The sequence below is a fragment of the Triticum aestivum genome, chromosome 3B (genome assembly GCF_018294505.1).
Source record: "Triticum aestivum cultivar Chinese Spring chromosome 3B, IWGSC CS RefSeq v2.1, whole genome shotgun sequence".
NCBI lineage: Eukaryota > Viridiplantae > Streptophyta > Magnoliopsida > Poales > Poaceae > Triticum > Triticum aestivum.
This window is the reverse complement of record NC_057801.1, coordinates 691,065,588-691,093,480: the sequence shown is the minus strand read 5'-3', so window position 1 is coordinate 691,093,480 and position 27,893 is coordinate 691,065,588. Positions and strand designations below refer to the sequence as shown.

Below are 27,893 nucleotides of genomic sequence, written 5' to 3'. Positions count from 1 at the left end.
AATGTTTATTATTCATGCTAGAATTGTATTAACCGGAAACTTGATACATGTGTGAATACATAGACAAACAAACTGTCACTAGTATGCCTCTACTTGACTAGCTCGTTGAATCAAAGATGGTTAAGTTTCCTAGCCATAGACATGAGTTGTCATTTGATTAACGGGATCACATCATTAGAGAATGATGTGATTGACTTGACCCATTCCGTTAGCTTAGCATTTGATCATTTAATTAGTATGTTGCTATTGCTTTCTTCATGACTTATACATGTTCCTATGACTATGAGATTATGCAACTCCCGAATACCGGAGGAACACTTTGTGTGCTACCAAACGTCACAACGTAACTGGGTGATTATAAAGGAGCTCTACAGGTGTCTCCAAAGGTACATGTTGAGTTGACGTATTTCGAGATTATGATTTGTCACTCTGATTGTCGGAGAGGTATCTCTGGGCCCTCTCGGTAATGCACATCACAATAAGCCTTGCAAGCAATGTGACTAATGAGTTAGTTGCAGGATGATGCATTACATAACGAGTAAAGAGACTTGTCGGTAATGAGATTTAACTAGGTATTGAGATACCGACGATCGAATCTCGAGCAAGTAGCATACCGATGACAAAGGGAACAACGTATGTAGTTATGCGGTTTGACCGATAAAGATCTTCGTAGAATATGTGGGAGCCAATATGAGCATCCAGATTCCGCTATTGGTTATTGACCAGAAATGTGTCTCGGTCATGTCTACATAGTTCTCGAACCCGTAGGGTCCGCACGCTTAAAGTTCAGTGACGATCGGTATTATGAGTTTTTGTGTTTTGATGTACCGAAGGTAGTTCGAAGTCCCGGATGTGATCACGGACATGACGAGGAGTCTCGAAATGGTCGAGGCGTTAAGATTGATATATTGGAAGGTTATATTCGGACACAGGATGAATTCCGGGGGTTGTCAGATAAATACCGGAGAACCAGGAGGTTGCCGGAACCTCCCGGGGGGTTATTGGGCCTCATGGGCCCATGTGGAGGAAGAGGAGAGGCGGCCAGCTAGGGGCGCGCGGCCCCCCTAGCCCAAACCGAATTGGACTAGGGGACCGGCCCCCCCTTTCCTTCTTCTTCTCCTCCCCTTCCTTCCCCTCTCCTACTTGGACTAGGAATGAGGGGGGAATCCTACTTGGAGTAGATTCCCCCCTTGGGCGCACCTCCTCCTCCTTGTCCGTCCCCTCCTCCTCTCCCTCCTTTATATACGGGGGCAGGGGGCACCTCTAGACACAACAATTGATCTCTTGATCTCTTAGCCGTGTGCGGTGCCCCCCTCCACCATATTCCACCTCGATCATATCGTAGCGGTGCTTAGGCAAAGCCCTGCGTCGGTAGCAACCTCATCATCGTCACCACACCATCATGCTGACGAAACTCTCCCTCAAAGCTCGGCTAGATCGGAGTTCGAGGGACGTCATCGAGCTGAACGTGTGCTGAACTCGGAGGTGTCGTACGTTCGATACTTGGACCGGTCTGATCGTGAAGACGTACGGCTACATCAACCGCGTTGTGCTAACGCTTGCGCTTTTGGTCTACGAGGGTACGTGGACAACACTCTCCCCTCTTGTTGCTATGCATCACCATGATCTTGCGTGTGCGTAGGATTTTTTTGAAATTACTACGTTCCCCAACATAGCTAACCTGTGAGCAGCTCAAATAGCGGAGCGTCTAAGAGCAACTCCAATGAAGCGACCCATTTTGTCCGTATGCGTCTATTTGGGTCCACGTGGATAAAAGTGGAGGCCCAACGCATCGACCCAAACCCAAATCTCGTCCGCCTGGCGTCCGCGCCGACCCATTTCCGCGCCAAAATTGCGCCTGAAATGCATCGGCGCGGACGCGCCACGCGTCTCCTCGGCGTCCGCCGTGGCCCCACTTGTAGGCCATCCAACTACGGTCCGTCGTCTAATTTATGACGACCACCGACAGCGGGCCCACTAGTCAGCCAGTGGAAGCGTTCTTTTTTAACCACGCGTGCGGCGGGGGCCGGCCTCATCCACTTCTGTCCAAATTTGCCCCCCCACAACCCCCTTTGCTTCCTCGCCGGCGATAGCAAACCCTAGCAAGCAATGTGCCTCTTTGGCAGCAGCAGCGACAAGGGCAAGGGCAAGGGCACCCCCGACGCCTCGTCCTCCTGTGCTCCTCCTCCGGCGTCGGCGCGTTTCCGCCCAGGTCGCCGGCGTCTGCACATCCCGGTGCACCAAGCGCGGTGGCACTAGGAGTACAGGCAGCCACTGCCCTACCCGACATCACGCAGCCGCACCACTGGCACCTGGATCCGCACCGGATCCCGGTGCCAGCGTTTTCGCGGGCGCACGACGAGGAGGTGTGCAGGCGCCGCGCGCAGCTCACGCCGGAGCAACGGCGGATGCCTGAGTATGCCGCCGAGTCTCCCAACTTGGAGGCTTGGTTTGCCCTCGAACACAAGGAGCAACGACGTGTAGGCGTTGACGTCGTCCCGCCGCCGCCCCGCCATGTAGAGCCGGAGGCGGAGTACCAAGCCGCCCTTGAGGAGGCCCTGCAACACGTGCTGGAGGCTAGCCGGCTCGAGGAGGACGCGCACTGGGATGGGCTGGAGCAAGCCCTTGCCTTGTCGGTGGCGGGGGACTCCGTCCACACCCCGCTCTTCGTCCCGCCTCCGCCACCACCACCGCCCGTCGAGCCCAAGCCGGAGCCGGAGCCGACACGAAAGCGCTCCCCACCTCCACCCACTTGGCCGGAGAAGGCCTACACGTGGACGGGCCAGTAACGCAAGTGGGTGAGCGCACCTCCTGTCCACTACGCCGCGACGCCGACGCAGGAGGCGGCCCACCTTGAGCGCTAAAAGGCGCGCTGGCTCCACCAGGAGGAGGCCGACGACGAGCGGCAGGTGCGCTACGAGCAGATGCTGCAACGCGGCGCGGAGGCGCTCCGGCTTGAGGAGGAGGAGGAGGAGTGCGCGCGGCTAGCCGCAATGCCACCGCCCTAGCAGACGCCGGAGGAGGCTGCCCTGGCAGCGTATCAGGCGGCGTTCGGGTGGGCTGGCCCTGCTCCCGTCTTCATCGACCTCACCAGCGGCGATGGCGATGGGGACGTCGACGTCAAAGGCAAGAACAAGGCCGACGACATTTAGGGCAGCGTGCAGATGCAAACTTTTTTTATGTTTTAATTAATGTTTAATTAGGTTTAAATGGACTTTGGCCGGCGGTTGACCGACCACTTATGTTTAATTATATTTATTTCTGCGAGCTTGTTTTTTTTCACGCCGGCATATTTAGGTACGCGCACGTCCGTCTGGCCGACCCAAACGGACGACAAACGGACAAAACACTCGTTTGAGTCGTCCCGTTGGAGTTGCACTAACCCAGCAAACCTGACTACCTGAGCCTCAAAATACCCCGGGCTTGATCCCTCTACGGTGGAGCTCAGCACCGACCGCAAGGCCATTACGCATCAGAAGGCACATGTGTACTTTGGCCTCGTTTGGAGCACGAGTGTCCCAAACGGCCATCCATCCCTTGTGCTGGCTGACCGACGAGGAGGACTCAGCCGTCCGGTCTTCACTCTGTTCATAGATGCGCTGATCTTACGGTGAATTGACCATTTTTGGTACAATTCCATGCAATATAGACATTCGTCCCCAGCACGCCAATAACGGTTTACTTTGGTGTCACTTGCATCGTCACAGCTGAACATGCGCGCCAGCTTCTCACTGTCCCAAGCTGTGTCGTGTGCTGTGAGAAGGTCGCCAGCATGAGTAATGCCCTGCTCATAGGAGCATCTCCATTCGTCCCCCAACAGGCCCCCCAGAGCCTTTTTTTATCGCCGCCGGCAAAAAAACGGCCCAGCCGCATCTGAAATCCTCGTTTATTGCTGGTTTGGGTCGAAATTACAACCGGCAAACCCAACCCGAACCCAGCGCACCGGGGGGCGTCTGAGGGCGCCGGCTGAAGCGAAAAGGTGTGTGGGCCCGCATTGTCAATTTTCTGATGTTTTCCCCCTTTCCCTTCATTTTCCCAGTGTCGCCCCCTTCTTCCTCGTTGCTCCCGCCATTCTCTTCTCAGATCCGCCCGCCAATGCCGCCGAAGAAGTATGCGCCCCCTCACCTAGCCATCGATTCCGTCCAACGAAAGCAGAGGAAGCCGAGGGCGCCGATGGCAAGGCCCCCGGACTTGTCGAACGTCTAGTTGAAGGTCGACGGCGGTCACCGCCGATCAGCGGAACAAGCTCATCATGAAGAAGGCCAGGGACGTGGCGGGGATGGCGAACCTTCCGCCTCAACAGTGCCCACAAGCCGCGTGGGGGAGCCAACAGAGCGTCGCGTCGCCGGCCAACTTCTCGCTGCCACTGTGGGGATACGCACCCTCGCGTGGCTACACTGACGGCGACGCGCATGGCGGCTTCAACCCCAACATCACCTCCCTGCATGGCACGGCGTCGCGAGCGTCCCCCTCCGGCTTCAACCCCGACCCGCACACTCCTTCCCCCGCGTTCACCGTCGGCCTCAACACCCAGTACAGTTACTCGCCGCCGACTTACTCAGGCTCGCCTGCGCCGCCTTTGCGCCGTGGCGCCCTACCCTCTGCACATGGCTCGGCGCCACAGTTCAGCGGCACCGACGCCGACATGGACGAGATCATCACGAGTGGCTCGGTCGCCGCCGCTTCGTGCCCCAGGTTCCGCGCGCAAGATGAAATGTTGGGCACCGCCGTCGACAGGGAGGACGAGCTCGACGATGCCGAGGAGGAGGTGTAGGAGGAAGAACCGGCGAAGACGGAGCCGGCGCCCAAAGGGAGGAAGAAGAAGCGGGCGGCCAACGCCAAGCCAGGCGAGCCTCGCGTCAAGTGGACATCCAAGGAAGACGAGTGCCTCGCCGAAGCATGGAAGACCGTCAGCATCGACCCGATCACTGGCTCGAATCAGAACGCCGACACGTACTGGAGAAGGATCAAGACGACGTTTGACGAGCGCAAGTTGGTCGACCCCGACTTCGCCAACATCCACATGGATCGCGGCGAGAAGGCCACGGCGAACCATTGGGCGACCATCCAGGTGGCCTGCAACAAGTGGCATGGGATTCAAGAGGAGGTCGCGGATCGCCCGGAAGGCGGCGCCAACGTCGAGGGTCAGGTATGGCCATCGGTCGCCGGCTCAGTTCTTCACTGTGTACTTCACTGACACTTTTATCTTCGACTGTGTAGATGGTTCGACTGCCGTTTGAAGAGCTACATGTCTATTTGTTCCTACCCTTTTGATCGCCGGACTTTGGCTATGTTTGATCGCCGACATGTGGCATGATTATCGCCGAACTGTGTCATTTTTTGGTAGCGGGAAAGTGAACTTTGGATTTTAGATTTGGAGGCCGAAACCTGGGGGTGCGGCTGGGAACTCGATCGTCCCCAGGTTGGAAAAACCACCAACGCAAACGCCAAAATCCCTTCGCCGGGTGCGCTTGGGGCGGGGGGGGGGGGGGGGGGCTGGAGATGCTCTGATCCTCGCCCGAACGCATGAGGCTCCCATTCCTCATAATCCGGGAACCGTCCCCTATCCGCCTGCCCATCTCGACGATATGGCTCAATGGCGTATTCTTTTGTTGGTCGTTTTGGCCGTTGAGTTATACTTTAGGGGTTATTGGCGCAGTTGTGGCGGAGCCTTCTCTTTGAATTTTGGGCGTCTAGCCTTGTCTTTGTAGGCTTGTGAGGAATAATGAGGTTTGATTGATGGTCCTTCTCTCAAGAGTAAAACCTGCGAAAATGATAAATCCTGAACGTTGGATTTTAAGCATGGCAACTCAGAATATTTTGCATGACAGCTATAGTTGACGCGAGGTGACAAGTTTAGCTGGCAAACATGGCAATTTTCACAAAAAATGACGTTTGAAATTTATCAGGGTCCAAAACTAAGATAATACTTAAACAAAACAAAAAAGAGCAGTTGTGGATAATAATTGGAAAAGGGAACCTATGACCCGTTGACGCAAAATGGTGGGCAGTCCTTCCACGTGACGGAGAAAAACAGAACTCGTGGACGGCCGAGATTGACCGGAACGCATCCGCACCACACCTCACTTCCGTTCCCGGATGCCTCCTCCCACTGTTTTTGTCGCCTCCGCTCCGGCCGCCCATCGCCAGCAGCACCATCCGCCCTCTCCCTCCCATTGGGCCACCTACCAGCGCCTCCGGCATGGAGCTCCGCCTCTGCCTCCACCTCCAACTCCACCTCCACTCCCACGCGCGGCCCCCTTCCGCCCCGACGCCGCCTCCATGCCCCGCGGCCGTACTGCTTCCCGTCCGCCGCCTGCGGATTGGTAAAGGATCGCTCCTGTTGCTCCAGGCCAATCGCCTCTAATCCGTTCGTTTCGGCTTGGCGCCACCGGAGCTGCGAGCTTGCTGGAGTTCCAATCCGATTGTCTGTAAATTCTTATCCGCTGCTGCTGTACTGAGGCATTCCTTTTTGTCGGGGTCAACCGTGGCCAGGTGGGAGCTGCGGGGTTGCTCGGCGGCGGAGTACGAGGCGTTCGCAATCAGCCATCTGCGCTGCCGAACCGGACGGCGCGCAGGTACGGTGGACTTTGGATGACACGCCTGTGTGATGTGAGCTCTTCTGACTGACTGAGGGTTCTGTTTTGCCAGGGCTGGGAGGCTGTCAAGGAGAGGAGCGTCTCGGTGGTCCTCTTGTCCGGAGGGCAAGGAAAGAGAATGGGGGTATTTTCTCTATCTCATCATGCTCCAAACTTAGCTTCCACTAATGGCTGTTGTTCTCAAGTGTATGGCCTTGGTGTGTTCTGTGTATTGCTCTGGGTTATGTTCATTACATTAGTGTGACAATTCTGGTGGGAAATGCCATAGCTGTCCTTCTATTGTTGATATGCACCCTGATGGTGTATCTATACGACTTTTTCGTGCTATAAGTGAAGATAAATGTAGTGTACAAGAGATTTGTATCTTTCTTGAACATTAGGAGTAGTGTTAAACAAAATGAACGGACATCAGTGCAACAATGCTTGATGATATCAACTTTAGATTTGCTGTGAGCAATTGTGCTGCTTCGAAATAACTCTAGTACTTTGCACTGAACTAGCGAATCCTTTCAGTGGGTGATGAATGTAACTAAACTCCCCTCCACCTTTTATGACAGGCCAATATGCCCAAGCAGTATCTACCATTACTGGGAGTACCAATTGCACTGCACAGGTTTCATTTCCTTAGCGTAGAACTTATTAATTGCCTGATATGGCAATTTAATGCAGACATGAAATACGTACATTTTTGTCCCACAGTTTAAGGACATTCTGTGGAATGAAGGAAGTGAAAGAAGTCGTAGTGGTGTGCGATCCGTCCTACAAAAATGTATTTGAAGGTTCGTCTGGACTCTCCCCATACTCATTGTTTTCACTAGGCTTTTTATAAATCTAGCATCTACGCCTTATTAGAGTTTAGTCCTGTGACCAAATTTAAAGAATGATACAGTACAGCCTCGAAGTAAGATGTTCATCAGTCAACTGTTTCCACAGGTTTTGTTGAAAACTTGCAAATACCTATGAAATTTACAACCCCGGGAAAAGAGAGACAAGACTCTGTTTTTAATGGACTTCAGGTTAGTGGTAGCCCACCTATACTGCTTGTTATGCTGCTTTTGTACACCAATATTGTAGATATCTTCAACATTTGTGTAATTTGTGAACAAAAAAAATTTGTCCACAGGAAATTGATGGAGATTCAGAACTTGTTTGTGTCCATGATTCTGCAAGACCCTTGGTATCCTCTGAAGATGTAAAAAAGGTTACCTTCTATGATCCAGCATGAATTATCCATCATAGCGTGCCTTGTAAGATGTTCTTGGATCTGTTTCTTTTTTCTCCTAAGAAGGGAACTTCTTGCGCAGTCATCAACTAACAGAAAACTCTCCCCTTAGAAGTTGCAACTGATATTTTTGTGAATTATACTACATGCATGATAAAATATCTGGCTTCCAACTTCTTTATGCTGCCTTGAGAAAAATTGAAGAATTTCTTATTTAATCCTGGTGCTTTGGTATTTCACAGTAACTTTTAAAGGGGGAAAGGTAATATTTGTAAAATCTTCCAGGTCGCTCAAGTAATAATATTGGTTTTGATTTTACTGACTAGGTCTTGGAAGATGCTGCCGTGCATGGAGCAGCTGTTCTTGGTGTGCCTGTCAAAGCTACTATAAAGGAGGTTACTGTTTATACATCTAGATATTCATCAATAAAAGATGAGCTTGCAAAGATCCTCGGTCATTACCTAATAATAGCATACTGCATTCTTGCTGTGCAACTTTAATCCTCTCTCTTCTTTTGTCTCCAGGCCAACAGCGATTCTTTCGTCGTAAAAACCCTCGATAGGAAAACCCTCTGGGAGATGCAAACTCCACAGGTAATCATAGTATTGCGTCTAATAAGAACATTTCATGATTTGTATTTCCCAAAACTCCATGCTCATTTTTATGTGGGGGGATACAGTATGACATGGAAATATATTCTGATTGTAGGTGATGAAACCTAATTTGCTCAAAGATGGTTTCGAGCTTGTTAAGAGGTTAGCTGGATTAAACTTTGCACTCACAGGGATGGCCTTGAGGTCACTGATATACTAATTCCCTTTTCATTTTCTTCTTGCTGATTAAACTTTGCACTCACAGGGATGGCCTTGAGGTCACTGATGATGTTTCCATCGTAGAATACTTGAAACATCCTGTTTATATCACTGAGGGCTCTTATACAAACATCAAGGTATCATGTTAGCTATTTAAACTAGTATATTCTGAACTTTTTGAATTAACTGAACCTCAAAATGTGAACTTGATGCAGGTGACTACTCCTGATGACATGCTCTTAGCTGAGCGTTTGATGAACGATAAATAGGGCCAATATTAACAATGTTTACTTCATTTGAGAGGCACCTGTATGAATTTGTCAGTACGACATTCCATTGCCTTTCCACAGTTTTGGCCTCTTGGGAACTAGAAAAATAAACATGTACTCCCTCCGTCCCAAAATATAATAATGTTTTTAACACTAGCATCATGTCAAAAACGTTCTTATATTCTGGGACAGAGGGAGTAGCTCATACACGAGATAGATAACCTGTACGTAACATTCTTTCTGTGCGAATGAAAATACGGCAAGGTTTTTTGGTTGAGTTCATGCTTGACAGTTGACACAACGCAGCAAATGGACACAAATATGAAAAGTAGTTTGGTAACAAAAGGCGCTATATCGCTTAAACTTATATTAAGTAGATCCAATTTGTTGAAGGCATCATCAAGCGATGGCAACATGTTAAAGTACAATTGCACTGTACAACAACGAGGTTACAATGGTGTGCGACAACCAACAAACAACCAGGCATGATGATGGTCCTGTATAAGACATACCCTGTTTATGCTTTGCATTTCTTGCGCTAAGGAATTGGGCATAAGCTCCAATGGCATGCCATGAAATCATGAGCAATGAGACACCTTGGCAACTGTAGCGCAGCAGAAGATGATAACATTGTAAAGGGGCATCATCTTAGTGGCTTCAGTCCCTGCAGAGACAGATATGTGGTCAAGATCTTCATTTGAGTAGCAAGCATGCAACAAATTGCTGAATTTGGAACTGAAATGTGGCTTCAGAGTTCAGCCAAGGCTCAAACTTAGGATGTGATGGGGAATATGACAATACGGTTTCAGTAACACAAATTGACCCATGATTTAGCTAGCATAAAAAATTTCAAATAATCTTATTGCAACAAAATCCTAGTATTGAAATAGGAGATCATATCATGGCTGGTGATCTGGAAACTGAAGTCATAGTACACCTAAGCTTGGGTACCGTGGAAACTGGGTGACATAACTAGTTATTGCTGGAACTTGACTATGGAGTGCAGATTTTTTGCATGCGATCTGTATTGTTCTTTTCTGAACGAACAGACATGTATAACCAGCTGGACACTGATTTGCAAGAAGAATACCTTGGAGGCTCGTAGTTCATTTGCAGCCGCTCGGAGAGAATCATCTGATAGAATTAACCTTGACAAGGCACCAGTGCTTAGGCTGCATTATGTCAAGTAGTTCAACATATTGTATAGAAGATGGTTTCATAATACCAAATGGAGTGAACATGTTGTAAACTAGCACCCATTTTTTATAACAGATTGTTTTGTTACACTTGCCAAAAAGACTAGAAAGTCATGCATTACCCTAGAATTTTCGCTGCCTCTGATACAGAACCTTCAACAGCAAATAGAAGATCTAATAAAGCTTGCATTCCCTGCTCACAAAAAGAAGAGAACATTGGAAACGGAGGCATTCAAATTGGCAACATTGAGCATGAGATAAGAAGAGAAGCATACTTGAGAAAATTTTGGGTTATTTGGGCCAATTTGGCTACCAACATCCTTTGATCGAATGGTAGACTTCAGTGGCAATATCTGAAGAAGTTCAACTGGAGGAGTGTAGTTATCAAGGTTTATCGGCCTCCTAACTGATAAGATGTGAACGACCAAAATGTTAAATGACTACCATGGAAATTGAAAACAAATGATGTAAACATAACCCGATCATTCTAGCTGCTGTAAATTATGATAAGTGCATGGTGATCAAGATAAACAATTATTGAAACATTAGGTTGCTGGTTTGGGGTTATTTGCAACTAACATGATAAGTTCTGAGCCATTTAGGTCACAAAGTCGTGGTATTAGGTGTACATGATATTACTTAAACATTTACTGAGCTAAAACATGCATAACTTGAAGCACATCAGATTTACCTTTAAGAGCAATCAGGGTCCGAAGCCGAGACAAAGCAGATGATCGATTCTTATGTTGTGACCTATCCTCCACAGCCTGTGGGGAAGCACGATGAGATAAACTATCATGCAAAGGACTGAAGGAGTGGAGAAAGAGCTAGTTCTACCACATAAGATGGCTGACATGAAGGGAAAATATATATTAAGAATCAGGCATTTGGTTGGTTTGAACTTTGAAGTTCAGTGTGATGATTGTATGAATTCAGTGGGGAAAGCAACATTTCATACCGATCAAACACGAACATGGTAAGCATTGCATAGAATGTTCATTTAAGAGGGTTAGTGCAAGATGTTTGGGTTCAAAGACATCGATGAAGGTTTGCCGCGGCACTAACTGAAACAACGACATATTGATCTTTGTTGGTACAGCAATAAAAAATTCTGTCAGCCATGATGGGTACATATATTGTTGGTACAGCAATAACCATTATGTTAGTTGAATTGAAGCATAAATCTCTCAATTAGGCAATGCGCCTCTAAAGCTCCAAGTAACTCCATCTCCCAGAAGCTACAAGTCCACCGTTAGAACCAACATCCGTTAAGCACTGGGCTGGACATCACGGCTAAATTAACCACTCTGTTTTGGGCTGCACACTCGCAGTCCAACTGGACAATGGAAGCTGACCTGGGCGACGATGCCGGTGGGATGGTGCCGGAGGCGCACGGCGGACTCGCGCTTGTTGCGGTGCTGGCCGCCGGGGCCGGAGGACTTGAAGGTGCCCATGTCGCACTGCGCCATGAGCTCGTCGTCGCTCATCCCCAGGTAGTTCTCGTACGCTCCCTTGTCATCCTCCCCCTCGCCGGCGTCACCGCCGCCGGGGCCGTGCGAGCTGGTGGACGCGGCGGAGGCGGAGAAGGAGAGCGCGGGGAAGCGGAGCTGGGGAGCGGCGGCGTGGCTGCGGAGCCGCGGGTGCAGGCGCGGGGCGGCGGATGGGGAGTGGAGAGGGGAGCAGCAGCGGGCGGTTGTCCGGAGGAGGAGGGCCCGCGCGGCCATCGCACCACCGGAGCGGCGGCGGAGGAAAGAAGATGGGTTGGATGCGGCGCGGCGGATGGGTCGTCTTCGGTCGGACGGATTTTTTTGGTGGGTTTAGCTTTGGGCTCCGACAGTGGCCGGGTTTCGCTACTTGGTGGGCTGGGCTTCGCCGTGCGGCCCGTTCTCGCCGTCTGCGTTGCGTAGGCCCAGACCTGTGAGGAGGGACCCGTGTATCCTGCAAGTGATTCTAAAAAAAAAGCGTATCCTGTAAGTCATTGCTGTTTTGCAACACAAGCAAGACAGACAGCAGGAAAAGAAATCACCCGACCATTCCAGTGTCAAACAAAAAAATCACCATATTTGTAAGAATGTTTGGTTAATACTATGATGAATTGATGGCTTTCTAGTAGTATTAACCAAACATCCTGACAAATATGTGTTCGATCAACAGAGCAAGACGGCTTCAAGCAAGCAACCCAGGATCAGTGCAAATTCCAACACGAATGACGGCAACAGAGTCAGGAACTACAAAGGGTCCACGAATAATGAAGCAATGGTCAGCTGGGCAGTCGACAGAGTTTACATGCTAGAAAGAAAGGCTGGTTGATGTCAACACACACGCGAAAAATCTCAAGTTTTCTTAAAACATGATGATGAAACACGCTTACAGACTAGGAAGGAAACTAAGCCATGAATAAATGGTATCTAGAGGCCGGGCGAAGATTGCTTGGTTTTCCTCGCAGCAAGCGCGGCGCGGCTTTCCTCCTCCGGCGCCGCCCCGCTCATGTCTTGACCCTCTTGTTGCTGTTGGAGCCGCCGTTGGTGCACTCCGGGCACCGGTAGTGCTTGATGTGCTCCGCCCGGGCGGGCGTGATCTTGACGCACTTGCCGTGGTACCACTTCTCGCAGTTGTCGCAGCAGATCCAGAACTCGTCCTTGCCGTCGTTGGTGCCGCAGGTCCCGCACAGGGTGTTGTCGTGCTCCTCCTCCTCGTCGTCCCCCTCGTCCTCGCCGCTCTCCTCCTCGTCCTTGGGGGCTGGCACCTTGGCCTTTGCACGGGGCTCGACCCTCGAGAGCTGCAGCCAGCCACCCAGCAAGCATAAGCAAGAGTGGATCAGCGGCGATTCCAAAACACCATCCATGGCAGCGAAAAGAAAGGTGCTGTTGCACTTACCACTTTCATACTGGGCTTGCTGCTCTTGCTACTGCTGTTGGGAGTCTTTTCCTTTGACTGCTTCTTGGCGATTCCTGTCACTACCTCGTATATGGTGGGCAAGTTGTTTATCATGTTGAATAGTCGCCTCCTGCACAAGAAAATAATCAAGTAGCATCAAAATGTAACATTGGAATTTGGAAGGTAGGCAAACTTTACTTGGGATAAAATAATCAGTTACAGCAGGGATCTGTTTTCTAACAGATGAAAATGCAAACACAGCAAATTCAGATAGAGTGCTCCCCATTCCCCTAATAGCAAAGACTTCTGGGTAAAGACTTTGCAGAGCAACTTTTGGCAAGATACAAAGTGCTCCCCATTCCCCTAATAGCAAAGGTAAATACTTTAGATAGTGAAGATAATCTAGTTGGTTTATATTTCCAGCAGACCCAACCAAATTTCCATGCATGGCACATGTTCTTATCACACTGTGAACCTGGCTATTCTTTCTCAATCTAGTTGGTTTGTATTTCCAGCACAGCCAACCAAGTTTTCATGCCCGCCCAATGTTCATGTAAACATGGCTATTCTTCCCCGCAAGCTTCAAGCCATTTTTGACAACCACGCAGGAAACTCCTCTCCTGTTTTTCTCAATGGTTGTGAGATTGTTTTGACTCTGGCTACAACTATCAATACTATTATCCCCGCATTAGTCAGACACTCGGCACTGTTTCTTACTTGGAAAGAAGTGGATACAGGCTGGCATCCTAGGTTCTTATGGAACACACAGGAGAAACAAAGTACAAGAGAACAGCAAGATGTGCAGAACAGAAAAATAGCAAAAGTCCTTTGTATAAGAAGACCACAGAACACTAGTATGATTTGATTCATCCCGATACCCCCATTCTTAAGCCCTGATCGTTCATCCTGTATCAAATCATCTGCACTGAGAACTACAGAACACTAGTATGACATGATGACTCTAATGTCCAGAAAAGGAGGTCTTCATGCTTTTAATATTGAGTTGGTAGATTGTACAAAATATTAGAAACAACTCAGTGCAAAAGGAGAAAGGATACAGAAACAGGAGAGGGGAAAAACAAAAGTGTTTCTGGGTAGTGCAGTTATAACTTCTAAGGAAGTGGATATAGCTCTATATTTTTAGTATAATGTCTTTCAGACCAAAAAAGAAATCCATGGTTGCTAAAACCATTTAAGCATGAGTTGTTCAAACAGACAAACAGCCAATGGCATTTAACACCTTAAACAAAGAAACTCTGTGCAAAAATGGACTCAGCCTAACACAGCAAACAACTAAACATTCTGTTTCACAGCCAAGATTCATTCTACTGATCAGTAAACTGTGCATAGAATAGCGGAAGCAGTTCGTGTGTGACTGTGAGAGTGGCTTAGAGGCGTGCATGTGTTTATGCCAACAAAGCAGAAACATCTCAAGACTTCAAGGTCGTTGCTTTACTTGGTGAAAGATCGCCACAAAATTGCAAATGACTTATTGTAGTTCTTACTTCAAATGTAGAAATCATGGATGCAGTCACATTGTCTAAAAACAGATAACTGGTTGCCATAGAACACGAGTGGTTAATATGGTGAACTATGTTTATTTTGTAGGATGCAAACCCTCTTCAACCATGGTGCACATTTTCTAAATGACTGGCAACATTTTCCAATATCTGTGAAGTGCGAAGGCATTGGATATACACCATGCTGTGCCAACATGTACATTACGCTGCTACAAAACAAACATAACTAACTGCAGTAAGGCAGCGCCTACTCCAAATAGTAAAAGATTCATTTTCTCAAGCAAAACCATCTTTTGAACCACAAACACGAATAATGAATCAACTGTCAAAAAACATATTTAAGTCTAGTATGATATAGCAAGGAAAGATGAGAATTAATGGAGTAACCATGAGGCATCACGTAAAGCTTATATTTCAAGTAACAGTTCAAAAGTATATGCAGCAGTAATAGCATATAAATCAACATCATCATCGTTTCTCTCCATGCAGCACAACTGATATCCACAAAAGGTAGACACTTGTTGATGCACTAATAAAGTAATAAGCAGTGCCCTAAACTTCAAACATGTCATGTTTGTGACAGTAAAGTAGACAGGACAAAGATGTGAAAAACATGCAAATCAAGTCATCCCGCAGCTCTCACCAGTAAATGCATTTAGCATTTCAGATACAGAATGACTCATATTATACATGAAAAGACAGAACAAGATACTGGAAGGTAAACTACATTATGTAATCTCTATGAATCATGGTGGTAAAATAACCTACAAAAGATCATGCTAAAACATGGTTCCAGAGTCCACTCGCTACTGACAAAAATATGTGAAATTATAACTGCAAACAGAAAACCCTGAGAGAACATAATTAAGTAAAACACATTTCCAGTCAGACCCTTACTGTTCATATCACAACAGGGCCTGGAAATTCGTAACTTTCAAGCTAAAATATAAAATTCAAATATGATAAAGCTGATAAACATATGTTATAACCGATTTAAGTTTGATATTTCTCACTAGTTTAACTTGCCAGTGTAATATCATATCTTTTTTACATGGTCCACAGTAAGAAATATGCATAGAACACATTCCATTTGACAATCCCGGCACTAAACAATTGTGTGTTGGAGCAACAGTTAACAGGCATTGACAGGAATCCTAAAACATGAACCATACTGATCATGCATATTTCACAATGAAATGAAACCGAGAGTAAAAAAAGGAGTGCACATGAGAGGGGAAAAGAACCCCACATAGTTCAACAATAGTAGAATAATTACCTATTTTCTTTGTCGAAGCCAAAGCGGGCTCCAAAGTAGAATGCGACGGACAGTAACCAGGAATCACTGTGAACTGCAACTAGCGCCAACCAATCCTTCTCATTCATTCCATCCCTAGCGAAGTTGATTCCTAATGCTGGTTCAGGGATCTCTGGGGGCACTTCCTCAGCTGGCAAGGTCACTTCCCATGTCTCATTGGGATATCCATAAAGGCACAAGTTCTCCTTTTCTGTTCAATAACATGGGATTAGTGGCAGTAGCAATAATACCCTGTACAGCATCAGTCAGACTGAGTAAACATGCCCAGAACTACAGTGCTCACTAGAGTGGAATTGTCATGCATATAGCGATGTGGACCAAATCGTAATATAATGTTCAATGATGGTAAGCAACGAAAACTCCACAGTAATTAGGAGTACATGAATAGGGTAAGCAATCACTTATTACAACCAGATGCACTGATATCGATGCCCTGTGCTATCAATGCAACGAAAGGACATTGCTAAATCAGTTTCACTACTACCCAGCCCCGTCGTCATGTCGCTAATGCCCAGGACTCCACTAAATTGGCTAAGGCAACAGCGATGAACCTAACAAAGAAACGCATACACAGAGCTGCAAAGGCACCAAAAACACACCAGAAGTCAACTAGTCAGCAGCAACTTGCCTAATATATTATTCATTTTCAGTAAAATTGACCGGTGAAGCTACCAATCTCAGTCTGATGGCAACACCGAGTGCTACAATTCCACAAGAAAGGAAGACCTAGCCCTGATTCCCCAGTTCCAATCAACCCCCGGAATACTTTTCTCTGTTGAAGAACTACGACCCGGAGTCCCAATCTTTCAAGAAAACCCAGCATCCGGAACCCAGCACAGCATTGATGTAAGGCACCCGAAAAACACCGATAATCCCAACTCGAAGCAGCACGTGAGGGAGGAAACGGAACCGAAAATTCTCCAATTTCAGCTTCCAATCTAACACTAAAGCAACCGAACTCAAACAGCCGAACAAGAAAAGACCCCCTCATTCAAGAATCCCCGGCACGGGCGAGAAACCCGAGGAGATCGGAGGCGCTCACCAGGGTCGCAGAGCTTGAAGAACTTGTCCACATCTGCAACGACAGCAAGGGGAAACAAACAGCTCAGCCACGCGAATCCAGGGAAAAAGAAGCGAGAATCGGGAGGGCCGATTCGGGAGGGGGCGGGGGCCGGGAGCGCGCGCGCACCTTCGGTGAGGGCCTTGATCATGCCGGCGCGGCGGCCGCGGAGGTCGCGGAAGACCTCCTCCGCCGTGCGCGCGACGTACGCCCCTCCTGCGCCGGCGCCGTCCATGGGGGCCTGGGCAATGGCGTCTAGGGTTCCCGGCGAGCGCGGCGGCGGGGCGCGGCGACGGGGAGGAGGCGGTGGTGGGAGCGCAGGGGGGAAGAGAGAAAGAGGAGGGGCAGGCAGCCTGGAAGGTGGAGGTGGAGATGGAGGAGGAGTGGGTTTTATTTCCGGGGAATCCCGTGGGTGCTTCCGCGAGTATTTGTGCCCGGCTTTGGCCGATCCGTCTCGATCGTGCGTTCGGCCCTAGGGCAAAATCTCAGCCGTCCGTTGCGCGGGAGCATGATTTCCTAAGAGGTGAGTGCTACAAAACGTGACTCCAAATTTGGCCATCGATTTTTAAACCATTGGATCTCCATCCCTAGATCAAGTATCCGGATTTATCTTCTTCTTTTAACCTAAATCAAAACGCCGCGTTCGGTTCTTCCTTCCGTCTCGGCAAGGGTTTATGACGTTGTTGATTCTTTCCATTCCTTCCACCTTTTGTCGATTCAAATCTCGCTAGCGAGGTTTCGTACCCCATCTTCCGTGTTATCGTTGCACCCACATCGATGAAGGCTCTGGTTAACCGTTGTGCTAACAGTTTCACCTTCAAACCCTAATCTTTACCATCAAGGGGTGTGTGGTTGACTCCTTGGCCTCGCATTCCGCCAAACCCTAAGAAGGAGGAAGGGATTGAAAATAGCTTGATATTAAGTAGTTCGCGTGTTTATCTTGACATAATTCTATCAACATTTCATACCCCGGGTTATAATGGCATGCCAGACATAATCACGCAAACAAATGTCTCATTCTTCCACCATCTAGTTAAAACATTGTAAATTCTAACTTAACTACTAGACTCAAGTCGCTCAACTCTCTGGCGTACACGCTTATCCTCGAATCTGTTTACAACTCTCATCCTTATCCCCTTTCACAATTCGACAACAATCATGCTCTTCTCCTCTTTGACGGTGTCGCTACTACGCTCCTCCTTCAGTTCTAAGTTAGGTTGGGGCCACGTGAATTTTTGTTTGTGTTCTGATGTGTAATCATGTCCTTACATTTATCTTGTAACTTTCTTTTTGTGACGAGTTTTTCTTGTAACTTATATTTCACAAGTTCTTATTAGATCTATGACATTGTTACCATAGCATGACTGAAAAATATGGTCAATGTCGCCAAAAATTACTACTCCCCTCAATCCGACCGGAAGGAAGTATCATTTGTTAAAACACGATTCAAGACAACACATGTGCAAATTGAAGAAAAAGACAACAACACGGTGTAGTTTGTTCTCCGCAAAAGAAAAATACTATATATTTGTGTGTGACTAGGTTTTTTTCCTTTCAATAAGGTATTGGACTAGTTAAACTGTTGTAAGAATACCATAGTGCGGCTGAGCCCTCTCTTTCCTCCTCCATAAGAAAAGATCTTAAACTTTCATTCTCTTCCCGTCAATGCTGCCACCAGTCTGCCCCATCTCTGGTGTCTTTTAGGCCATAGAGGTGCAGAGGACTTCGGCCCTCAGCTGATGGGGGAGACTCCATTTCTCGTTCTTGTTAGGTTCGGTGTAATGGTTTGGGATGTGTGACGGCGACGATGTACCTCTGTAGGAATAATGACTCCCACGTTCTATCCCCGTCTCGATGGTGCATCTGGCGTCGTCGAAGGGCATGTGGACGTGTGTCTCTGTCATATGTTGCAGGATTCGGCCGGTGCTGGTCTTTGGTGGATCTGTTTGGATCCATTCTTCGCCCGTCTCCGTTTGGATGTTTACAGATTTGATCCTTCCGATCTATGACTTTGTTCATCGGCGATGGTTGCTGCTCTGGTGCGTTGGTCCTACGGGGCTTTAGCACGACGACTTTCCGACTGTCTATTACATCAAGGGGCAAAATCTCAACCGTCCGTTGCACGAGAGTATGATTCCCCAAGAGGTAAGTGCTACAAAATGTGACTCCAAATTTGGCCATCAATTGCAAACCATTGGATATCCATCCCTAGATCAAGTCTCCGGTTTTATCTCCTTCTAACCTAAATCTAGACGCCACGTTCCCTTCTTCTTTTCGTTCCAGCAAGGGTTTATGACGTTGTTGGTTCTTTCCATTCCTTCCCACCTTTTCCGATCTTGATCTCGCCAACGAGGTTCCGTGCATTGATGGGGGCTTTGGTTAACCGTTGTGCTAATAATTTCACTCTAAACCCTAATCTTACTGTTAAGGTGGGTGTGGTTGACTCCTTCTTCGCCTCGCATTCCGGCAAACCCTAAGAAGAAGGAAGGGATTGAAAAGAGCTCGATATTAAGTAGTTCACGTGTTTATCTTGACATAATTCTATCAACATGTCATACGCCAGTTTATAATGGCATGCCAGACATAATCACAAAAACAAATGTCTCATTCTTCCACCATCTAGTTAAAACATTGTAAATTCTAACCTAACTAGTAGACTCAAGTCACTCGACTCTCTAGCGACCACGCTTACCCTTCGGATATGTTTACAACTCTTATCCTTATCCCCCTTTCAAAATGCGACAACAATCATGGCCTTATCCTATTCGATGGCGTCGCTACCGCGCTCCTCCTTCGGTTCTAAGTTAGGTTGGGGCCACGTGAATATTTGTATGTTTCTGATGTGTAATTATGTCCTTTCATTTGTCTTGTCACTTTTTTTTTGTGTGTGATGAGTTCTTGTAACTTTTCATAAGTTCTTATTAGGTCTATGACATTTTTTTTTGCGAGAAGGTCTATGACATTGTTACCATAGCATGACCGAAAGTTTACTGTCAATGTCGCAAAAATTATTACTCCCTCCAATATCCGATCGGAGGAAGTATCATTTGTTAAAACTCGATCCAAGAGGACACATGTGCAAATTGAAGAAAAAGACAACAACACAGTGTAGTTTATTCCCCGCAAAAGAAAAATGTTGTATATTTGTGTGTGACTAGCATTTTTTTTCCCTTTCAATAAGGCATTGGACTAGTTAAACTGTTGTAAGGATATCACACCGGAGATGACTGAGGTTCTAATTGCATGGCCGCGGCACATGTACCTGCCCCAACAAATATGTGATCAGATCAGAGATCACTAGTGGGGAGCGACAAAGGAACGTACCAACCAAAAGGACACTTTGGGGCGCGAGCGACCAAACCAACCACAGCTCGAAGCAGGTAAGGTAGGATCGGCCATGGCAGACTGGCAGCCTCCTACTTCTTCCAAAACTCCAAGAAGTAGCAAGATATCACGCTGCCCTCCCCGTCTCCAAAGATGGCAGCTCATGTCCCTGAATTTCCTCCTCTTCTTATAGGATACCAGAGATCCAGAGAACTGCCTACACATAGTATGCGAGAAGAGCTGCATTCCCTTGGGCCATGGAGCACGATGGAAGGAGCCGATGTGACAGTTCGGTTGGGCACTGACTGGCCTACCTCCGGGAAAGTTCGGGTTCACTGGCGCCGTCGCGCTCGTTCCTGTTCCGCTGTTCGCGGGGCATCGGCAGGGAGAATCGCAAGGACGCCGCGCTTTTCTGTTTCCGGAAACGAGCACGCACGCTCTGGAGCAGTGGGAGAGCAGTGTGTTGCTTGGTCGAAGAAACCGTCCACGTTCTCAAATACAGTGAAAAATGGTAGTATCACCAAGGACGTGGGGCACATGGCACGTACGATTCTCGCCGCAGGTCAAGCGGAAACAACAACACATCGGAGCAAAATTTCTTTTCGGCAGAAGCATGGCGGTGAACAGAGCGGAGAGGCAGAGATGATCTTGCAGCGTTTATCAGTCTGTCAAATACGAGCGATGTGCGGCTTGTGAGAATTATTGGAGGCGCAGGATTCAAAGCAATCACACAAGCACAAGCACGGTACCAAGATTTGTTAACAAGATTCATCAACATGGCTACATCTCCCAAGACATGAGTACGGGCGCGGAGGAATTAAGAAGAAACTAAAAACGCCCCGCGTCGCTTCCATGGAGCGGCACGGGCGGAACCCTATTTCAGCCAAGGAAGCCGCAGCTGCCACCTCTTCTCCTCCCCTCGCCGCCACCAGGCGTCGCTGGCCAAAACCCATGCGGCGCCAGCATCGGCGGGGCCGACCTGCTTGTGGTGCGGCGTTTGGCGTGGCAGCGCATTTGTCCATGGTTTTGCGATGCGGTTAGGCGCATGACGGCACGAGCATAAGGCGTAGACCAGGTGGCATGGGGTGGGCGGCGCAGATGCGTAGTGTCGCTGCCGCGGCGCGTGATGGAGTGCTACGGCGCACTTGAGGCCAGATCTGGCGTTTTGCACGACTGCTGGCTTCCCCATGCCTGGCTCGGTATTGAGGCCGTCCTTGGGCGTGCATGGCCTGCCGAGGCGGTGGTTGAGTTGCTGGCACGACTTGTCGTGGCTCTATGCTAGAAGTGGACCGTGACGCCGAGGTGCTAGACTTTTGAGCATGCGGCGGCCGACCCGTGGTGCTACGGTCCATGGCTTGGTGGTGGTGATACAGATCTGATTGGCTGGGTGGTGGTGACTACATACTGTACTGCAAGAACCACCACACTTAGCTATTGTGATCACGAAAAAGTGGTGGCGATGACACATGACTGACTTCGATGGGGGTGCTACTCGAGCATCTGGTCTTGAGCCCCGGGGAGAAAGCCTAGGTCAGACCCAAGTTGGTTATACATGCAATGGTGATGGTTTTTAGGTTATTGCTATGTTGAAGGCATTGCTCGGATCTGCTCGGACTGATTCTTCAGGGTGAAAACCTAGATTGTGGCCTTGTTGGTTGGATCCGGTGACAACGACACTTGAGTGCCGCCTCCTTCCTGAAGGCATTGCTGCTAAAAAACCTTGTCGTACATGTGGTGTCATGAGATGGTTGGTGCAGATATGATCATTGTTATAGTTTGCCAATCACGGGTCTGACCACTTTAGGGTTTTTTCCTTTTCCTCACCCTATGCTTAGCTTTGGTCTTATATAACTTTGCTCTTTGTTGATGTTTTTTTGTGTGTACTGGTGTTGGCTGTATGCATCTTAGTTATGCAGAGCCCAAATGTGTGCTCATTTTATTACTCTCTAGAAAATAAAATCCATCCTTTGTCGGAAAAAAAGACTACGGACGCTCTCCGCATGTATCAAATCACATGATACAGTCGATGATAAGCCCTATGAGATCGCCATACATCACTTCGACAACTGCACCATGGCCATTCTGGGTACCCCTGCCACGGGTGCCCGGACCGTCTGTCCCGTGATCTTTGTCTTAGCCTACAACTTATGTCTAGTCTACTAGATGACCTGTTGCATCATTGGCGCAGAGGCCAACTCCAGCCCGAAATGTAAGTGAACTATTTGAAGGATTTTCTTGTTGAATTGTACAAATATTATATATGTACTGTGTTGGTATATGCCTTGAATATGGTCATTCCCCTAGCTTTACTTTTCAACAGTATATGCCTTGAATATGGTCATTCCCCTAGCTTTATTTGTCAACACATAATCCGTTTGCTTGAGCAGTTGAATGGATCACAAGATTTTTCTTAGCTTAAGGCGTCATGATTAGTTCTTTATCTTGCTGGTTGTATTATTAACCATGCTCTTAGGTGAGTGGGTTAATGATCTTCCTTATATAGTTTAGATGTGAACCTTTTGAAGGAATTTTCTAATGAGTTGCCTACAAGTAATTAGATTTGTATTATGTCTGTAGTTTCCTTGTATATTTACCAATAACAGACAACGACGATCGCTGCCCATGTAGTTCGTTGGCCGACTAGGGCAACTCAACGACCGGATCGACAACAATCCCGACCGCACCCATGACAAATGACTTGAACCATTAGAACTACGCACCCCCACCTGAAACCATAGGAACAGAAGGAAGTCAAGTGAACCGAACAGACGATTCACATGCTAGTTGATACGCCCATTTTACATCATGTTTTCCTATTATTATTATTATAACGTTTTGATCATTACTTCACTTTATGATGCAATTCTAATGCATTTTCTCTCTTAATTTGCAAGATTTACGTGGAGATAAAAATTATCGGCAGCTGAAATTCTGGACCTAAAAAAGCTACATCACATATAGCTATTTTACGGAGCTCCAATTGACCTGAAACTTCACGAAGATTTTCTATTGAATATATGAAAAATAATGAAGCAAATAAATACCAGAGGGGGCCACCTGTTGCCCACAAGGCAATGATACGTCTCCAACGTATCTATAATTTTTGATTGTTCCATACTATTATATTATCCATCTTGAATGTTTTATATGCATTAATATGCTATTTTATATCATTTTTGGGGACTAACCTATTAACCTAGTGACCAGTGCCACTTGTTGTTTTTCCTTGTTTTTGTCTTTTACAGAAAATCAATATCAAATAGAACGAAACTTTTTGAGGATTTTTCTTAGTCCAGAAGACAACCACGAAACTTTGGGAGGAGGCCAGAGGAGCCACGAGAGGGCCACAAGCCCTAGAGGCGCGCCCTAGGTGAAGGAAATATGCCCTAGAGGCAATAATAAAGTTGTTATTTTATATTTCCTTATTCATGATAAAGGTTTATTATTCATGCTAGAATTGTATTGATTGGAAACTTAAATACATGTCTGAATACATAAACAAATACCGTGTCCCTAGTGAGTCTCTACTAGACTAGCTCGTTGATCAAAGATGGTTAAGGTTTCCTAACCATAGACATGTGTTGTCATTTGATAACGGGGTAACATCATTAGGAGAATGATGTGATGGACAAGACCCATCCATTAGCTTAGCATATTGATCGTTCAGTTTATTGCTATTGCTTTCTTGATGACAAAATACATATTCCTTCGACTATGAGATTATGCAACTCCTGGATACCAGAGGAATACCTTGTGTGCTATCAAACGTCACAATGTAACTAGGTGATCATAAAGATTCTCTACAGGTATCTTTGAAGGTGTTTGTTGAGTTGGCATAGGTCGAGATTAGGATTTTTCACTCCGAGTATCGGAAATGTATCTCTAGGCCCTCTCGGTAATACACATCATAAGAAGCCTTGCAAGCAAAGTGACTAAGGAGTTAGTTGCAAGATGATATATTACGGAATGAGTAAAGAGACTTGTCGGCAACGAGATTGAACTAGGTATGAAGATACCGACGATCAAATCTCGGACAAGTAACATACCGACAGACAAAGGGAAATACGTATGTTGTCATAAGGTTCGACCGATAAAGATCTTCATAGAATATGTAGGAACCAATGTGGGCATCCAGGTTCCGCTATTGGTTATTGACCGGAGAGGTGTCTCGGTCATGTCTACATAGTTCTCGAACCCGTAGGGTCCGCACGCTTAACATTCGTTGATGATATAGTATTATATGAGTTATGTATGTTGGTGACTGAATGTTGTTCAGAGTCCCGGATGAGATCACGGACATGACGAGGAGCTCCAGAATGGTCCAGAGGTAAATATTGATATATATATGATGATATGGTTAGGCCAAGGGGTAAAGCCCACGGGGCTTTAGGTCGGTGCAAAAGGAGTTTTGCGGAGGCCTGGGGGCCAAACGCCGGAGACCGTGGCATCTGGCCTTGGGCCAGATGCTGAGGCCCATGGTGTCTGGGCCAGATGCCAAGGACTGTTGTCGTGGATTTAACACGGCAGATGCCCTAGCAAAAGGACTTAGGTGTGGAGCCATCGCAACTAGGTTAGCTTAAAGGGTTTGAACAGGACAAAGGACACAGAGTTTACCCAGATTTGGCCCCTCTCAATGAGGTAAAATCCTACTCCTGCTTTCGGTTGTATTGCTTGGGTTTCGATTACCAGGGAGTGAATACGCTTGACCTAGTACTCGATCGATTGTTTCTTGAGTTAACCCGCCGCCGGGTCACCCCTTTATATACATGTTGATGCCCAGCGGCTTACAGACTCCCGGCCGGCTCACACAAACATGACTGGCTCGGTTTCTAACTAAGCTTGCCTTATAATACAAGTTTAAACATATGGCGGCTCATCCCTCTGGGCCTTGAATCACCACCGGATCTTGGGCCTTCAATCATCTTGATCCATGAACCGCCATCTTCATGCTTAAGTCGCCAATGGCATGACCCGACCTCTCCTGGGCGTGTCATACCTAGGAGTTATATCCCCAACATTAGGCCCCAGGTTGACTTAAACTTGTTCACATCAATCTCCACAACTTGACTTGATAGAATCTTCCATTACCAGCTCCTTACCAATTCATTGTAAACCGCCATGATGTCACACCGCAAAACCATGGTAACCCGCCATGACATCATGCGCATTAATTCCGCACGAGGCCCAAATCATCTCAACAGATCTTTATCTTAATAGACTTCCTGAGAATCGAGGCATCCATATAGCCACATAATCATTTTTTGGCCTCCTCAATTCCCGTGCATACCATTTATCCACTTCCTTATAAATAGGGCCAGGGGGTCCTTATTTCACTTTTCACCCTTACCCCCTAGTCTTTGTCTTCCTCCTCTCTACTTCTCTGCAAACCCGAGCTCCACCGCTGCCGTCTTCCTCCAACATCCTCAACTCTGGCCGCTGCATCGACCTGAACGGACAAAAAACTGCGGCGCACCTTACTGTTCATCGGCGTCAGTAAGGATCCATCTTTCCCCGTGGCAGATCTGCATTAGGGTTTTCATTGTTCACCGGTGTTCTTCGTTATTCCTCATTTTCCTCTCTTAGATTGCGTAGTTTGATCTGAATATGATGCTAAAGTCACGCGGTGGTAGTTTAGCATCCCTTTCTAATCGCAAAAGATACCTTTTCCGCATAATATCCCATCTGAGCACATGAGTTCTTCCACTGCTGCGACATTAGGTTTAGAATTTATTTCTCTTTTTTTGAACTGCTGTAGATCCAAAATAATAGAACTGATATGTGAATCCTATTTTTCCAATACTTAGTAAAATTTTAGCTCAAGTCCATATCTTTAGTCATTAGCTCCTCATGGCGGTTTAAATGACGACCTGTAACCCGCCAAATACCTGTTGGCTTAACTTTGAATCCTTTTAAACCGCCAATGTAATGTTCTGACATAACCCGGCTATTCCTTGCCGGTTTAATCATGCCAACCTTTATAGCACTTATTCTTCTTGTATATCAATTAATTTTGCTTTGCATACCTGCCCTCTAATCACTTGCCGGCTTAACATCATACTCTCAACCCGGTAACATCTTTTCTTCTAGGTTTTTCATCAACAAAGATGACAAAAACTGTTACTTCATGCAACTGGGTTGTCTCCACTGTCACAGAGGAAGCCCTCAATGATCATGTCAAAGTGGGTGTCTTAGCACCCAAAGAGGATATCCACTGGAGGGCCCCAGGAGACCAGGCTATTCCCGCCCCGAAGGAAGGAGAAGTGGTAGTTTTTATCGATCACATGCTCCATGGGTTCACTCCACCCGTCTCAAGATTTTTTCATGATGTGCTGCATTTCTTCAAACTCCATCGTCAAAGACATCGGGCCCAACTCTGTTTCAAACATCTGCAACTTTCAAGTGTTTTGCAAACTGTACCTCCAACAAGAGCCCATTGTAGAACTGTTCAGGGAATTCTACTACTTGAACCGGCAGACCGAGTTCACCGACAGGCCTAGCTTAGAACTAGGTGGCATTTCCATTCAGAGGTGGAAAGAAGCCACTTTTCCTGCTGCCACACTTCCCAGTCATCCTAAGGACTGGAACCAAACGTGGTTTTATTGCCAAGATACATCTCCATCGAATGGAAATCCTCTACCGGGTTTCCGTGAAAACCGGCTTAGAAACATATACCATCTCCCAGAGTGGATCAACACAGAAGAACGGGCCAAATATAGGCCCATTTTTCAAAGATTAGGGCCTTAATGGCCAATGGCTTGACTGGAGTCGATCTAGTCCGATGCTGGGTCACATGGAGGATCTTACCTTTAAGCTGTCGGCCCGGCTTAATGTGTGAGTATACCGGTAGCGTCAAAGATCCCCAACGCCACTGCCAAATAGAGATGGATGATGATGCAATCAATACAATGACTAAGTCCCTGCTTAATGAGAGTTGGGAGACTTGCAGCAAGACCGGCTTGGCTCCTTTCTGTACCCTCAATAAAGCCCCATATGTAAGCACTTTAAATAATTTTCCCACTTATTCATTATTAAAATAGTCTTCTCACTATCATTTGATCTTTGTAGGCCAATTCCTCTTTCTGGAACAAGAAACTCCAGGACAAGCCAGCAAAGAAGGTCACAACAACGAGCAAGGCTGTCAAGAAGCCTGCCAAGAAGAAAACCAACACCTCAGAGCAATTTGCTTTGGATGATGATGATGATGAGTCGGAGGTAGAACTTGTCTCCCTTGGCTCATTTTTTAATTATCTTATTGACACTGATTACCATTAGGACGAAGCGGAAGCCATCAACGCAGATGGTGTTGAGGTAACTATCCTTTCCTCAGACTCAGAGCCTTTGCCAAGACAGACAGTTCACCAAGTAAGCCGGAAAGTAAGGTTTTCTCACCCTTTATCTTACTTGGATCCCAACTTTATTTTGAAGAAGAAGCAACATGAAGTTCGCCGCACGACCCGGAACAACGGAGGCGGGGAGCTCTCCTCTGGTTTACCCAACACTCTGGCTCCGTGCAAGCGCCAAAAAGAGATGCATCCATGTTCAAACTCTTTTTATCCAAAGGCGGATCTTGTTCGCCAGCCACTTAATCCTTCCGACTCAAACTATCAGGGAAGTTCAAATTCTTCTTCTGGCGACTCAACGGGAACTCATATTCCGGCTTTCAAGATTGCCCCTGGTAACAATTCTTGCCTTCATTGTT

General features: G+C 47.2%; 3 protein-coding genes across 3 annotated transcripts; 1 reads left to right on the top strand and 2 right to left on the bottom strand.

Annotated features, from left to right (window-relative positions):
• The first annotated feature begins 6,056 nt into the window (after nucleotides 1-6,056).
• On the top strand, nucleotides 6,057-9,179 carry LOC123071780 (2-C-methyl-D-erythritol 4-phosphate cytidylyltransferase, chloroplastic). The gene is made up of 12 exons (XM_044495364.1): nucleotides 6,057-6,326; nucleotides 6,496-6,578; nucleotides 6,652-6,723; nucleotides 7,157-7,212; nucleotides 7,299-7,378; nucleotides 7,533-7,615; nucleotides 7,723-7,800; nucleotides 8,148-8,216; nucleotides 8,346-8,414; nucleotides 8,530-8,576; nucleotides 8,680-8,770; nucleotides 8,849-9,179. The coding sequence occupies exons 1-12, from the start codon at nucleotides 6,203-6,205 to the stop codon at nucleotides 8,900-8,902; spliced, it is 906 nt and encodes a 301-aa protein (XP_044351299.1). The 5' UTR covers nucleotides 6,057-6,202; the 3' UTR covers nucleotides 8,903-9,179.
• A 52-nt stretch (nucleotides 9,180-9,231) lies between these two features.
• LOC123071782 (uncharacterized) lies at nucleotides 9,232-11,900 on the bottom strand. Its single transcript, XM_044495366.1, has 6 exons — nucleotides 11,454-11,900; nucleotides 10,790-10,865; nucleotides 10,374-10,504; nucleotides 10,221-10,291; nucleotides 9,993-10,074; nucleotides 9,232-9,566 (listed from the first exon to the last, which is right to left on the bottom strand). Exons 1-6 carry the CDS (start codon nucleotides 11,820-11,822, stop codon nucleotides 9,546-9,548), a joined length of 750 nt encoding a protein of 249 aa, XP_044351301.1. The 5' UTR covers nucleotides 11,823-11,900; the 3' UTR covers nucleotides 9,232-9,545.
• Nucleotides 11,901-12,263: 363 nt separating this feature from the next.
• Nucleotides 12,264-17,284, bottom strand: LOC123071781 (PHD finger protein ALFIN-LIKE 6). The gene is made up of 5 exons (XM_044495365.1): nucleotides 17,000-17,284; nucleotides 16,853-16,885; nucleotides 15,772-16,000; nucleotides 12,976-13,105; nucleotides 12,264-12,877 (listed from the first exon to the last, which is right to left on the bottom strand). The coding sequence occupies exons 1-5, from the start codon at nucleotides 17,103-17,105 to the stop codon at nucleotides 12,584-12,586; spliced, it is 792 nt and encodes a 263-aa protein (XP_044351300.1). The 5' UTR covers nucleotides 17,106-17,284; the 3' UTR covers nucleotides 12,264-12,583.
• Nucleotides 17,285-27,893: the final 10,609 nt, after the last annotated feature.

What these genes read in the sequence shown, in the direction of transcription:
- LOC123071781 (XM_044495365.1), bottom strand. Translation starts at nt 17,105, where the DNA reads ATGGACGGCGCCGGCGCAGGAGGGGCGTACGTCGCGCGCACGGCGGAG. An exon ending in CTTCAAGCTCTGCGACCCTG is followed by an intron (nt 16,001 to 16,852) that starts GTGAGCGCCTCC and finishes GTTATTGAACAG; the next exon opens with AAAAGGAGAACTTGTGCCTT. An exon ending in GCAAGCCCAGTATGAAAGTG is followed by an intron (nt 12,878 to 12,975) that starts GTAAGTGCAACA and finishes GGCTGGCTGCAG; the next exon opens with CTCTCGAGGGTCGAGCCCCG.
- LOC123071782 (XM_044495366.1), bottom strand. Translation starts at nt 11,822, where the DNA reads ATGGCCGCGCGGGCCCTCCTCCTCCGGACAACCGCCCGCTGCTGCTCC. An exon ending in CCACCGGCATCGTCGCCCAG is followed by an intron (nt 10,866 to 11,453) that starts GTCAGCTTCCAT and finishes GCTTCCCCACAG; the next exon opens with GCTGTGGAGGATAGGTCACA. An exon ending in GAGGCAGCGAAAATTCTAGG is followed by an intron (nt 10,075 to 10,220) that starts GTAATGCATGAC and finishes GACATAATGCAG; the next exon opens with CCTAAGCACTGGTGCCTTGT.
- LOC123071780 (XM_044495364.1), top strand. Translation starts at nt 6,203, where the DNA reads ATGGAGCTCCGCCTCTGCCTCCACCTCCAACTCCACCTCCACTCCCAC. An exon ending in TCAAAGCTACTATAAAGGAG is followed by an intron (nt 8,217 to 8,345) that starts GTTACTGTTTAT and finishes TTTTGTCTCCAG; the next exon opens with GCCAACAGCGATTCTTTCGT. An exon ending in GCTCTTATACAAACATCAAG is followed by an intron (nt 8,771 to 8,848) that starts GTATCATGTTAG and finishes AACTTGATGCAG; the next exon opens with GTGACTACTCCTGATGACAT.